At 47.9% G+C, this 13640-nt stretch overlaps 1 protein-coding gene across 5 annotated transcripts in view; it reads left to right on the top strand.

Moving 5' to 3' along the window:
• Positions 1-10406, top strand: part of ACSL1 (acyl-CoA synthetase long chain family member 1) — a 72511-nt gene extending 62105 nt beyond the window's left edge. For all 5 annotated transcript variants that reach the window (XM_040489916.1, XM_040489912.1, XM_040489914.1 and 2 more), the window contains exons 14-21: positions 59-154; positions 1110-1182; positions 2939-3027; positions 4555-4671; positions 6257-6400; positions 8113-8214; positions 8321-8392; positions 8757-10406. In XM_040489916.1, the coding sequence (XP_040345850.1) occupies positions 59-154; positions 1110-1182; positions 2939-3027; positions 4555-4671; positions 6257-6400; positions 8113-8214; positions 8321-8392; positions 8757-8897 (834 nt within the window). In that variant the 3' untranslated portion in view covers positions 8898-10406. The remainder of the gene's footprint in view (positions 1-58; positions 155-1109; positions 1183-2938; positions 3028-4554; positions 4672-6256; positions 6401-8112; positions 8215-8320; positions 8393-8756) is intronic.
• The last annotated feature ends 3234 nt before the right edge of the window (positions 10407-13640 follow it).

The raw sequence follows: 13640 nt of genomic DNA, 5'->3' as shown, positions 1-13640 counted from the left end.
AGGCCACCAACGTGCAGCCATTTGACCCTCACTGTCTCCTCTCTCCTTGCCTTATAAGTCGAGCCTGGGAGGAAAGGTCAGGCTGATGGTCACAGGAGCCGCGCCCGTGTCCGCCACCGTGCTGACGTTTCTGAGAGCAGCGCTCGGCTGTCAGGTGAGATGGGTGTCACTGCAGCCGATTGTCTCCGCCTTTTCCAAGCCCAGGAATCTCCTTTCCAAAAGTCATCCTTATAGTTCGGTGGCTTATTTTGGCTGGGAAGATCGTGTTATGCGTAGGTTGCTCGGAGAAAGGAGCGTGTATATCTTTAACACGAGGCGCGAGAAGATGCGTCTGTGGCCACCACGGACTGTGTGATTTTCTCTAGGGTCAAGCACAGTCCAGAAGACTCGCCTTTAATCAGGCCTGAGGTATAGAAATGGGTCACAAGCGATAAGCCCCGCTTGCAAACCATGGAGAAAAACCTGCCTTAAAGGGGTTGGGGGAGGCAGGAGAGACTGGGTGACATATAAGACATGCGTGGGGCAGAGCCGAGAGCTCACAGAGCCAGGACATTCCCGAGTGGGTGGTGTGCAGTGTGACCTGTCGGGCCATGTCGGTGTCCCCCTGGCCTGTCTGCAGGAGGTTAAGTAGAAGAAGATGACCATGGACAGAGGCTGGTGTTTTGTGTTGGGGGTGAAGATGTTTGGGTGCCATAACAAAGCTGTAGCGGTAGCCTACAAATTTACCACATCCGTAAAACCTTGGTTTGCAGGCATAATTCGTTCCGGAAACATGCTTGTAATCCAAAGCACTCCTATGTCAAAGCAGATCTCCAGAACCATTGGCTCAGCTGTGATCATGTGACGTTCGGCCTCACATACTGCTCCTATTGCAAGACATCGCTCGTTTATCAAGTTAAAGTTCATTAGAAATGTTTGCTCGTCTTGTGGAACACTCGCGTAACAAGTTACTTGCCATCCAAGGTTTTACTTGTACAACATTTAAAAAGAGGTTTCACTGTGGTCATGGTCAGCCGTTGCTCAGGAGTTACAAGAACTTAATGATTTGTGCACTTGCAGCATGGGTGTGACTGTTCCCTTTAATAACGTTTCATCTCTTGCTGGTCCAGTTTTACGAAGGCTACGGACAGACCGAATGCACTGCCGGGTGCTGCCTGACCATGCCTGGAGACTGGACAGCAGGTACGCATAGCGGGCCACTGCTTATTGGAAGCCTGTTATTCCAACCAGAATTACTGGAATTGGGTTCATCATTGGTTCATTAACCAACTTAAGTTCTGTGTCTCAAGTGATTAGGCCTTGGGGCAGCCTCATAAATCAGGGCGCCTGGTGGAGAACAGCCGCTGTGGCAGAGCAGGATGTGCTTTGAGGACCCAGCTGTAACACAGGGGGCAATGTACCTAGATTCTGAGGCTGACAGCTGAGACATGATGCCCTTTTTACCGGGTTCAGAATGTTGGGCCCAACAGAGCCTACAAGGAATTGATTGGGGTCTAATTATTTGCTAGTAAATTTGAATTGAATTTACACTGGGTGCTGTGCTAGGTGTCGAGACCACAGAGCAAAAGAAACAAGTCCTTTCTCCAAAAAGGCGCAAGTAGAGGCAAATACGGAAGTCATCGATGGAGCAGCTGTCATGGATGAGGTTGTGTGTTAGGTGCTTGAGATGTACATCATGTGCACTTCATCGCATCCCTGTGAAGCAGGCCCTGTGACCCCGGAGAGGAAGTGATTGTTGATTAAAAAGCGTGTAAATAATGTATAAGAATTTGCACAGCAGTAGGCTTTGCAGCCAGGATTCCAGCCCGGGTCTGACTGCAAAGTTTCTGTGCTCTCCTCTGTAGCACACAGGTAGTACAGAGTTCTCCACTCTGCAGACCCCGCTGATTTATTTGGCGTGTTAGAAATACGAGCGCAATCTGGTAACATGGATTCTAGTGTCTTGGACCCTAGTAGCACAATTCTGCTGGGACTCCCACCAACTGTCTGTGACCCTTTTTCATGGTTTAACTTATGCAAAAATTATTAAAACATAGGAGGAATTCTTTGTGATGCTCTTAAAACCTATCTCATTTCTGTTATTTTTTTGTTTGTTTGGGAAAAGACAACCCCAGTCTGAACCACGTTGGGCAGGAGAGTTGAGTTAGCTGTGAAAATAAGCACCATCCTATCTTAATAAACTTAAATCTAAAACAAGTTCTCCCATATGTAAGGAAGTAAAGATGGTCTTGGTCAGAGCCAGGGGGTGTGGGAGAGAATAAACCAGGTTTGGCAAAGCTGCGCATATTCTTTCTTTCTTTTTTTTTTTTTTAGTAAATGTTTATTTGTTTTTGAGAGAGACAGCACGAGTGGGAGAGAAAGAGGGAGACAGGGGATCCAAAGCAGACTCTGTACTGAGAGCACAGAGCCTGATGCAGGGCTTGAACTCACAAACCTTGAGATTATGACCTGGGCTGAAGTCAGACGTTTAACCAACTGAGCCCATCAGGCACCCCTGTGTTGTTTTCTTACAGAAAGCAGGGATGTTAAGTCTGTTGAGAGAGAGGCGGCAGGTGGTAAGCAGAGGCCATCGGATCCTGGGAGCCTAGTGGAACTTTTAGAAAGCTTGCTTCCGGGTGTATGTAGAAAACCCTTAAAACCAGCAGCCAAATTATTTCTACTCTGAAAAATAATTTGGAGCACCAAACTTGGGAGAGGTCCCTAAAAGACTTTTGAATAGTTGTCTCTCTTTGAAGAATAAACACTCTATGTTCACTTCCTGCGGGGGGGGGGGGGGCGCGGGAGGCGCGCGCGGGCCAGGATATAATGGGAGAAAACAGAAGTTTACACCAGCTGTTCTTATTATGAGCAGGAGCAGGCTTGTTTGCTATAAAAGTAATTTGGCTTCAGGGTATTAGTAGTCCTCCTGGGAATGATCATTCTTTTATTGAACATGCAGGCCACGTTGGTGCCCCAATGCCTTGTAATTTTATAAAACTTGTTGATGTAGAAGAAATGAACTACCTGGCAGCCAAGGGCGAGGGCGAGGTAAGTGAACCCCCCTCCCCCGCCCCTCGTCGTTCACCCTCATCGCCATTCCTCTGACTGCCCGCCGTGACCCCGGCACTGCCGTGACCTCGGCACTGTCGTGTAAAGGCATTGAGCTTGATGTCATTGGTGCTCCGGGATCCAACAGGCTTCTTTCTGAAGGTTCCTAATGCGGGAGGGGTACCACTAACATCTCTTCTATCAGACACCAGAGGGACTTGGGCTTCAGAGCGTGCAAAGGCTCCAGTGCTTCAGGGTCTAGAGCACAGCTCTGGTGGGCTAATTGCCCTGGATACCTGTTAGTGAGCTACTGGCTAGCGGAAGGAAAGCCTAATGACTTCAAAGTGATTTCATCCCCCTTGGGGCTTTCCAGCAGCTGTGAGCAGGAACCTCAGGCAAGCATTAGCCCTACAACCTGACTGCAGCTGAGGTCATTAAGACAAGGAAACAGGAGGATTGGAGGTACCACCAAGATCCCAGAGTGGCTTTGGTAACTCCTGGGTTATAGAATTCAGGGCTTCTGGCTAAAGGTGGAGACACGTGCACACACACACGCACCCCAGCTTTCTCTGGACAGCCCCCAGTAAATGCTGTTAACAGATTATCTTTCCCCCTCACACTTCCGTCAAGATGTAATCGACCTACAACACTGTATGTGCTGTATGTTTAAACAGCACAGTGATTGGGGCATCTGGGTGGCTCAGTCGATTAAGCATCTGACTTCAGCCCGGGTCATTATCTCACGGTTTGTGAGCGTTCATGGGTTCGAGCCCCTGGGTGATTCAGTCAGTTAAGTGTCTGACTTCAGCTCAAGTCATGATCTTACGGTTTGTGAGGGTTTGTGGGTTCGAGCCCCGTGTTGGGCTCTCTGCTGATAGCTCAGACCCTAGAGCCTGCTTCAGATTCTGTATCTCCCTCCCTCTGCCCCTTCCTCGCCCACACTCTGTCTCTTTCTCTCCAAAATGAATAAACATTAAAAACAATAGCTAACCAGCATGATGATCTGACATACATATATTGTGAAGTGAATTACCTACAATAAGTTTCATGAATATCCATCATCTCACATAGATATAAGAAAAAAAGAAAATTCTTTCCTTGTGATGAGAACTCTTAGGATCTCATTTTTTAACTTTTTTTTAAAGTTTACTTCTTTTTCGAGAGAGAGGGAGCAGGGGAGGGGCAGGGAGAGAGAGAGAGAAAAAGTCCAGCATGGAGCCTGACATGGGGCTCAAACTCATGAACCATGAGATCATGACCTGAGTCAAAATCCTGAGTCAGATGCTTGACCAACTGAGCCACCCAGGTGCCCCTCATCTCTTAACATGTAAATATATCACATAATATCTTAACATGTAAATATATCACATAACATCTTAACATGTAAATATATCACATAATAGTGCCAACTGTAGTCACCACACCGCACATTCTGTCCCTGGTACTTCTCTTCTGACTAGAAGTTTGTACCTTTTCACCCCCTTCCTCTACTTTCTCCTCACCCCCCTCCATGCTTTTCCTCTTCAGGTGTGTGTGAAAGGGCCAAATGTATTCAAAGGCTACTTGAAGGACCCAGCAAAAACGGCGGAAGTTCTGGATAAAGATGGCTGGTTACACACAGGGGACATTGGAAAGTGGTTACCAGTAAGCTCTCCCCTTCCCTGTCCCCAGAGACTGTTGTTTTCTGCCATAGGGAAGAAAATGTCCCATGGGTTGCAGGGGGCGGCCTCACTTTTCTCTTTTCCTGCCAAGGGGGTGTGGTGTAGGCTCTTCCATTTCCTGAAGGGAATACACTTACACTCTGAGCGTGCCCGGGTAGGATTTTCATCTTAACCATAACAAATAGGTTTGTTTTTGATGCTTGACATCAATTCTGGTGGCTGCTTCCCATTTGAAATCCAGAGAGACTCCGTACGGCCTTTTATATATCCGGGCTGGACCTCAATGTTAAGGCCTTGGTTTAACAAGGTGTGGGGAGCACTGTGGTAGACCTCCAGGAAGGTGTGGTGGGCAAGAATTTGTGAATATATGCGTTTGTTAGGTCTGCCATCTCATTACAAATAGGATGAGTGTTCCACGGATTAGGCCAGCTCCTTTGGATTTAGTCTTAAATTTATGTAGAGAAATTCCAGAGTCCACCATGAGAGGGAGAGTCATGTACACGAAGCCACATCCATAGGTTTGGCCAATTTTGCTTGCTGTGGTACCAACCACTGCTTTTTCTAAGTGGTTACTATGTTTAATGACAAGCACTGAAATGGCTAATATAATTTTCATTATTGTGTATTGGTTGATTCTTATAGATTTAAGGTGCACAATACTCCCCGAAATTTTTAGTGAAGTGGAAAATCCACCCCTCATCCCGCCGAGCCAATTAATTCAGACTTCAGCATACCCCAGTTATTCAGAAATAAATTAAGTCCCTCTTTCCAAGTTCAAGAGGGATTACGTGTCAGTTCTAATTCTGGCTCTGGCGCTAATGAACACATTTCATAATCTCCCTGGACCTCAGTCTAGTCCTTGTGAAAATGGCGCAGAACCAACATGGAATGAGAGAACCACAGAAACTCCCCAACAGCTGACTTTTGGAAGCATAAGAATGACCCTGGGATGGGGATGGGTTGAATGGGGTGAGGTTTGGGTTACCAGAGGCGGGCACTCCTGACATCTGGCCAGTCTAGCGCAGAGATTGTAGCCTCCCCACGGTTATTGTGTGGGCTGCTGACCGACGCTGCCCCTGGGGCCAGGAGCAGTCCCCTCCCCCGCCCGCCCCGAAACAATGACAAAGGAAGCAGACGTTAGGCCTCTCTATAGCAAACATCCACTGAGCCCTCACTCTGTGCAGACAGAGTGCTCTGGGAGGATACGTCCCTGTCTGTACTCTCAAGGAGCAGGACTCATTCTTGGGGAGCCAGATAGGTAGCAAGCTACTAGGGACGAAGTGAAAGCATGAGCTCTGGGGTCCCTTCTCTCTCTCTCTCTCTCTCTCTCTCTCTCTCTCTCTCTCTTTCTACTTGACTCACTGGCCTTGGGCAAGTCACTTAGTCTCTTCAAGCCTGAGTTTGCCTCTCAGATGGGCTGATAGCTCGCCTCTGTGCCATGTTACCAGGATTAAATGATGCCCTGTGCAAAGTGCCCTGAGCTGTGTGTGACTGACACGGGGCGGGCAGGGGCAGGGGGCACCAGCCACGGACCCACTGCCAGCCCCTCCCTCCCCTCTAATAAACAGAATGGTACCTTGAAGATTATCGACAGGAAAAAGCACATATTTAAACTGGCGCAAGGAGAGTACATAGCACCGGAGAAGATTGAGAACATCTACGTGCGAAGCGAACCTGTCGCTCAGGTGTTTGTGTACGGAGAGAGCTTGCAGGTACGGGCCCTCTGCCCTGGGAGCCATGTCACGGGGGCACGGCCAGGCCTCGTGCTCCGGAGCTTTTCGGTGCCATGGGGAGTTGGCGATGGGTATTGAATTGACTTTCATGTGCGACGTGCCAGAGTACTACTGGGTTTTGCTGCGTGGCATTTCTTATCCAGAAGAGTTTTGCTCTTTAAATTGCAGATTTTTATTTTACCCGGCTCGAGTGGCCTGGTGTACCAAGGGGAGTTGGATAAAGATGTTAGGGAGTGAGGAGGGCACCTGCTGGGAGGAGCACTGGGTGTTGTATGGAAACCAATTTGACAATAAATTTCATATTAAAAAAAAAAAAAGATATGAGGGAGTGGGTACAATACGCTTCTAATTTAATTATGAAAGGAAATATTGATACGTTGATTATGAGAAAGTTTAGGATTTTCAAACATGTTAAACGCAACGTAGCTATGCTGTGCCTCCTGAACTGTTTTTGAGCAGCGGTGGTTCTGAACCGGTATATATGCATAAAGTTGAAAACCAAGGTCAACGCTGTAGGGGCACGTCTCTTTGCAAACTGTGGGGCGGATGATGGCAAGGAAGAGAAAGGGGTCTGGTTTCCTGAAAGTTCATCTTTTTTTCAAATCTCGAGACTTTTGAATACTTTCGAAAGAATATTTTCTTATCTTGTAAGGAATACACCTATTTTTCTTTGAGTGTGTACTGGGTTTTTTTTGACCTGGTACCTTACCATGCCTTTGACTTTTAGTTTTATTGTTACTAAATTGTAAAAAAGAAAAAGGCGTTAGAGACTTAAAAAAAATTTTTTTTAATGTTTTATGTTTGAGAGAGAGAGAGCACAAGTCGGGGAGAGACAGAGAGAGGGAGACACAGAATCGGAAGCAGGCTCCAGGCTCCGAGCTGTCCGCCCAGAGCCAAACGCGGGGCTCGAACCCATGAACCGCAAGATCGTGACCTGAGCTGCAGTTGGCTGCTTAACTGACTGTGCCACCCAGGCGCCCCGCCCCCCTTTTTTTTAACGTTTTGTTTATTTTTGACAGAGAGAGAGAGACAGAGTGCAAATGGTGGGGGGCAGAGAGAGGGAGACGGAATCGGAAAGATTTAAAGAAAATGAATCTGTATAAATTTTCTCTCTTTTTTAGAGCAGTTATTTGATGATATCTATTGCCCCACTTGCTTATTTGATGCAGTTTTATTAAAATCTGTATATAGGGGCACCTGGGTGGCTCAGTCGGTTAAGTGGCCGACTTCGGCTCAGGTCATGATCTCGCGGTCCGTGAGTTTGAGCCCCACGTCAGGCTCTGTGCTCACAGCTCAGAGCCTGGAGCCTGTTTCAGATTCTGTGTCTCCCTCTCTCTGACCCTCCCCCATTCATGCTCTGTCTCTCTGTCTCAAAAATAAATAAACATTAAAAAAAAATCTGTATATATATAATATGCAAAAGTAAATACAAATTAGGGTTTTGTCAGATTTTGATGCCCAGTGGCCCTTTTAAAACATTTAATCGCAAAATTCGTGATGCTGGGTGTAGTTTACAGCTGGGAGTTCTTAACCTGGGCTCCATCGACCCCTGGGGCTGGAATATATTCTGAAGAGAGCGTCCGTGACCTCTGTCAGATCCTCCCGGGGTCCGTGGTACAAGATGACAAAGAAGCACTATCTCAGAATATCTGCCATCAAGCCGTGTCCTAACTTACTCGTCTGTGTTAAAGGCATTTCTCATCGCAATCGTGGTACCGGATGTTGAGACGTTATGTCCCTGGGCCCAAAAGAGAGGATTTGCAGGCTCCTTTGAGGAACTTTGCAGGAACAAGGTAAGGCTCCGAAGCGTGTGGTCCACCTCCCGGACCTTCGCCTGGCGCCGGGCCTGCCTCCAGGGACCTCCAACACAGCAAGCGTGTTGTTTTCTTGCCTTACTAGGATGTCAGAAGAGCCGTCCTAGAAGACATGGTGAGGCTCGGGAAGGACTCTGGCCTGAAACCATTTGAACAGGTAAGACTTTCAACACGGCGCACGAACCCCTGCAAAACAGGTTTCCGACTTGAGGATTTCGTGTGAGTAGGTGTGGAGCACGAGGTGACCTAAAGAAAGCCACGGGGAATGAATGATGGAGTGGCTCGGCAGCGGGAGGGGGTTTCTGTAACCAGGGAGTAGGCATTCTCCTTTCCTGGAGGTGGGGATCCAGGCCCGGATTCTGTCGTGGGCATAGCCCCTACGCCGTGTGGACAGAGCCGGCTGGCCTGAGTCGGAGGGACTGGACCGGCCACAGGGCCTCCATCCCTTCAGGTCTTCGGGCTTTTTAGATTCAAGTTGTGTCTGCCCTCGTTTTTGCTTCAATCACCTCATTTATTTGCAGGTCAAAGGCATTACTCTCCACCCCGAATTATTTTCTGTCGACAATGGCCTCCTGACCCCAACAATGAAGGCTAAACGGCCAGAGCTTCGGAACTATTTCAGGTCACAGATAGATGAACTTTATTCCACCATCAAAGTTTAACATGAGAAAGAAACCACACACCTCCAACGTCTCCTACTGATGGCCTTCACGTTGGTAATTTTGACTAGAGCACGCGTAGGAAAGGGAGCGTCCATGTTTGACTTGTGCATTCGGGGTTCTTGTCATAGGAATATTAGAGGACGTGGAACACTGCCTTACAGTCCCCTCGTGTTGCAGACCATGCTTATGGTGGTACACAATTTCCAAAATGAGCCTTAAAATTGTAAAGGGGGAACTATAAATGTGCTAAGTTATTTATGACTTCCTCAGTTTAAAAAAAAAAAAAAAGGCAGGTGAAAACTTCTGTCTCCCTGTTTTTCTAACCAAGGGATTAGGATTTTGCTGCAAATTCTGCATTTGTCTGCTGCTCTCGAGTACAGTGCCCTGGAGGGAACCTGTCCCTTAAAAACAAGAACTGTCCCAGCTGGAGAACATCACAAGTGGACCAGAGATTCTTTTTTAATCCCTGCCTCCTTCCCTTCACCGCCTCACACGCACTCTGACGACCCCTCTGATCCCGGGGTATGGAGCGCGCACGCTTCCCCGCTGTCCCTGTTGTCCCGTAGGAGCAGAAGTTTCCCGGAGAAGGACAGAACAGACTCACCTGAAAAGAGCACAGATTACGGAGTCTCCGACGAATGGCTGCTCACCTGAGCGAATGAATGGATTCTGGCATCCATGGGGCAGAATGCGCTCAGACCCTCTTCTCTACGCCCGCTTCCCTCCCTCCATCCCTTCCCAGGGGTTATTAAAAAATCTGCCTTAGACTCTGCAGTGAAGAGAAGCATTTCAAGAAGGAAATAAAATCACCTGGGTCAACCATGCTCAACTGTGACGCCGGTGTAACTGCTCACTTTATCTTCACCAAACCAGTCACTATTTGTGATGGCCGATGGAGTTTTAATGTGGTTTTCATATCAGAAGATGACGTTGTGATTAACGGGCTCCCCCCCACCCCCAGTAAACTCTCAGGCAAGGCATGTCTTTCAAAATATTAAGGGAATAGATCTACTTGGGTACTTATTGAAATGGACAGTAATAAACACTCTTACAATGCTACCTGATTTTTATGAAATGTATTTGCCAAGCCAAAATTCTAGGATGTAGACATCTGGAAAATTCATTTCCGGGGATTAACTTCTCAAGGGATTTTTTTTTTTTCTAAGTTAATTTGGGAAATTAGCTGCATTTCACTTTACTGCAAGTCTTTGCCACGTGTGACTGAATCAAGTTGTCATTTCGATCCCGAAAGCAGTTGGTTTTGGATTTGTGAGCGTCCATGTATTATACAAGCACAACAGGGTTTGCACTAAAGAATTGTCATTGTAGTAACACTATTTGGTAGCCTAACTTCGTACGTGTATTCTTAATTGCACACAAAGTCAATAATTTGTCACCTTGGGGTTTTGAATGTTTGCTTTAAGTGTTGGCTATTTCTATGTTTTATAAACCAAAACAGAATTTCCAAAAACAATGAAGGAAACCAAAATAAATATTTCTGCATTTCAAGTGGGTGAAAGCCTCTCTTGTCGCGTCAGGGGTGATACTCGGGATAGCCTTGCATGTGCCCAAGGGAGCCGGAAGGGCCCTCGGCCTCAGCCCCGCCCTCCCGTGTCTTCGCCGACGCTTACAGGGGCCAACCGGGGCCCCTGGCTGGGCTCTCTGGCGACAGCCCTGTTGGGTGGTGAAGAAAACCATGGTGTGAGCGGTACAGATATTCTTAGAAATGCAAATTCTTGGGGCGCCTGGGTGGCGCAGTCGGTTAAGCGTCCGACTTCAGCCGGGTCACGATCTCGCGATCTCGCGGGATCTCGTGATCTCGCGGTCCGGGAGTTCGAGCCCCGCGTCGGGCTCTGGGCTGACGGCTCGGAGCCCGGAGCCTGTTTCCGATTCTGTGTCTCCCTCTCTCTCTGCCCCTCCCCCGTTCATGCTCTGTCCCTCTCTGTCCCCAAAATAAATAAAAAACGTTGAAAAAAAAAAAAAGAAATGCAAATTCTTTGCTGGGCAGCCGGGTTTCAGGAGACACTGGCTGCCTTTGGGTTTGATGCCGTGTGTTTTAGCAATTCTCTTACGAAGCACTGGTTTAGAGGTCTCGCTTACAGCAGCTGCTGTTTTCTCTTCCCTTTTCCTCCGGTTCCACGCTGTGCTCTGGTTGTAAAGATTTCCTCTTCAGGTGCTCTGTAGTCCGCCCCCGGCTCCTTACGGAGTCTGTGACGTTGCAATCCGCCTCCTGCCCTCGCTCCCTCCCTTAAATCTCATGTTTGGCGTGGAGATGTTTGGTTTCTCCCTCTAAAGCTCAAGCCCTCTGCGCGCATCTCTTGAAAGCCTCCAGACACGTTGTGCCTTTTGTTTGAGTTATTAAATTCCTTTTCTTGCCTTCCCTCATCTTTCTCTTCCTCCCCTGAGCTGAGGAAACGTGAGTTTCTTCACACTAGGACGTGACCTCCTTTTCCCTCCCTTCGTGCCCAACGTGGCTTGCACACCAGTAGGAGTTCATTAAATAAATCCCATTTAAATAGGGGATTCCCATGTATGTAAATATGAACAAATACTTGGAATTTTGAACAAAACTTCTCTTATAATGAAGCTGATGTACACGTTGGGTTTATCCTTTTTTAAAAAAAATTGTATCCTGTACATAAATGTATCATCTTAATCGTTAAAAAATATTTGTGTAATGTTTATTTCTGAGAGAGACAGAGTGCAAGAGGGGGAGGGGCAGAGAGAGAGGGAGACACAGAATCTGAAGAGGCTCCAGGCTCTGAGCTGTCAGCACAGAGCCCGACGCGGGGCTCAAACTCACAAACCGTGAGATCGTGACCTGAGCCGAAGTCGGATGCTTAACTGACTGGAACCACCCAGGCGCCCCCAGTTAATTTTTTTTTTAATGTTTTATTTATTTATTTTGAGAGTCCTAAGCAGGCTCCACACTGTCATCACAGAGCCCAACATGGGCTTGATCCCATGAACCGTGAGATCCTGACCTGAGCCGAAGTCCGACGCTTAACCAACGGAACCACCCAGGCACCCCTCGTCGTAGTCATTTTCAAGCCTACGGTTCAGAGACATCAGGGGCATTCACATTGTTGTGCGGCCATCAGCGCCATCTGTCCACAGAACTCTTTCATCCTGCAAAAGCGAAACTCTACTCATTAAACACTAGCTTCCATCCCCTCCTCTCCCCAGCCTCCGACCACCAATCTACTGGCTGTCGCCATGAATTTGACCCTAGGTAAATCCTACGGTGTAGCTGTCCTTTGGGACTGGTTTTTCCACTGTTCGAGATATCCTCAAGGTCGTACCATGTGTCAGGATTTCCTTCCTTTCTAAGGCTGAGGAATACCCCATTGTGTGCACAGACCACGTTTTCTTTATCCGTTCGTTTGTTGAAGGATATTTGAGTCGCTCGTACCTTTTAGCTATTGAGAATAACGTTGCTGGGAGCGTGTTTTAGTCCCTGCTTTCCATTCTGGTGGGTATTTACCTAGAAGTGCCATCGCTGGATTATAGGGTAGTTCTGTGCTTAAGTTTTGAGGAATTACCATACTGTTTTCCCCAGCGGCTGCACTGACCGTCTCACTGGCAACGTACGGAGATTCCAGTTTCTCCGCATCCTGTCTGTAAACATCCTCTCTTGTTGGCTTCTGTGTTTTTCACAGTGCGCATCCTAGTGGGTGTGAAGAGCTATCTCATCATGGTTTCGCTGTGCATGTCTGTGATGATTAGTCAGGGTGAGCACCCCTTCCTGTGCTTATTGGTTGTTTGTCCATCTTCTTTGGAGAAATGCCTCTTCACGTCCTTTGCCCTTTTTTTCTTCTTTTTTTTACAAGTTGGGTTGTTTGTGTGTTTTATTGAGCTCTGGGAGTTCTAACACCACCTTTCGATTCTTAATTTTCATGGTGCTCTGTTGGGGGTCCGTGCCTGTTCAACGGCAGTAGATATCCAGTGGCACTCCATCCCACAAATCAAAACTAGACCTCGAAAGCCCTGTGGTCTGTGTCTCAAACCCAGCCAGAAGAGAAGAGCGGGGCTTGACTTGGAATGAGGCAGTCTTTTCTTCCGTCCAGATGCCCTGGGGGTTAAGCTTCTTTCAAGAACAGCCAAAGGGGCGCCGAGGTGATTCAGTCGGTTGAGCGTCCAGCTCTTGATCCCGTCGCAGGTCATGATCCCAGCCGGGGTTGTGGGATCAAGCCCTGTGTTGGTCTCCATGCTGAGCGTGGAGACTGCTTAAGATTCTCTCTCTCTCTCTCTCTCGATCTCTCTCTCTCTCTCTCTCTCTCCCTCCCTCCCTCCCTCCTTCCCTCTCTGTCTCTCTCTCCCTCCCACCCTCTATTCCTTTCCCCTGTGCATGCTCTCTCTGAAACAAAACAACACAACAGCCAGAGAGCAGGAGTCTCCCCTGTAGAGCCCTAGCGAGGAGGCGTGAGTAGGGCAGAAATGCTAAACCACTTAGCGCTTTAGTGGCTGTGCCCTCCCGGCTCCTCCTGCCCCTCCCTGCAGGCCCCAGCTGTGACCCACCCTCACTCTAGATCTAAACTCAGAAAAGCAGTTTGTTTTTAAGTATATTTGGCACTTGGTAAATATTTTTGCCCCACTCCCACATTTCAGATTACTTGGAATAATAATAATAACTAAAATGCCTTGGACGTCGCCCCGTGCCAGGCACGATTCTTGGCATTTTTACACAGATGACCCACTTTACATTACAACCCCTGGAGCCAAATGCTACCGTTGTCCCCAGTT

The sequence above is a fragment of the Herpailurus yagouaroundi genome, unplaced genomic scaffold, assembly GCF_014898765.1.
Source record: "Herpailurus yagouaroundi ecotype Mexico unplaced genomic scaffold, PumYag 181, whole genome shotgun sequence".
Classification (NCBI taxonomy): domain Eukaryota; kingdom Metazoa; phylum Chordata; class Mammalia; order Carnivora; family Felidae; genus Herpailurus; species Herpailurus yagouaroundi.
The sequence above is the reverse complement of the archived record's forward strand: the minus strand, read 5'-3'. Positions and strand labels throughout refer to the sequence as shown.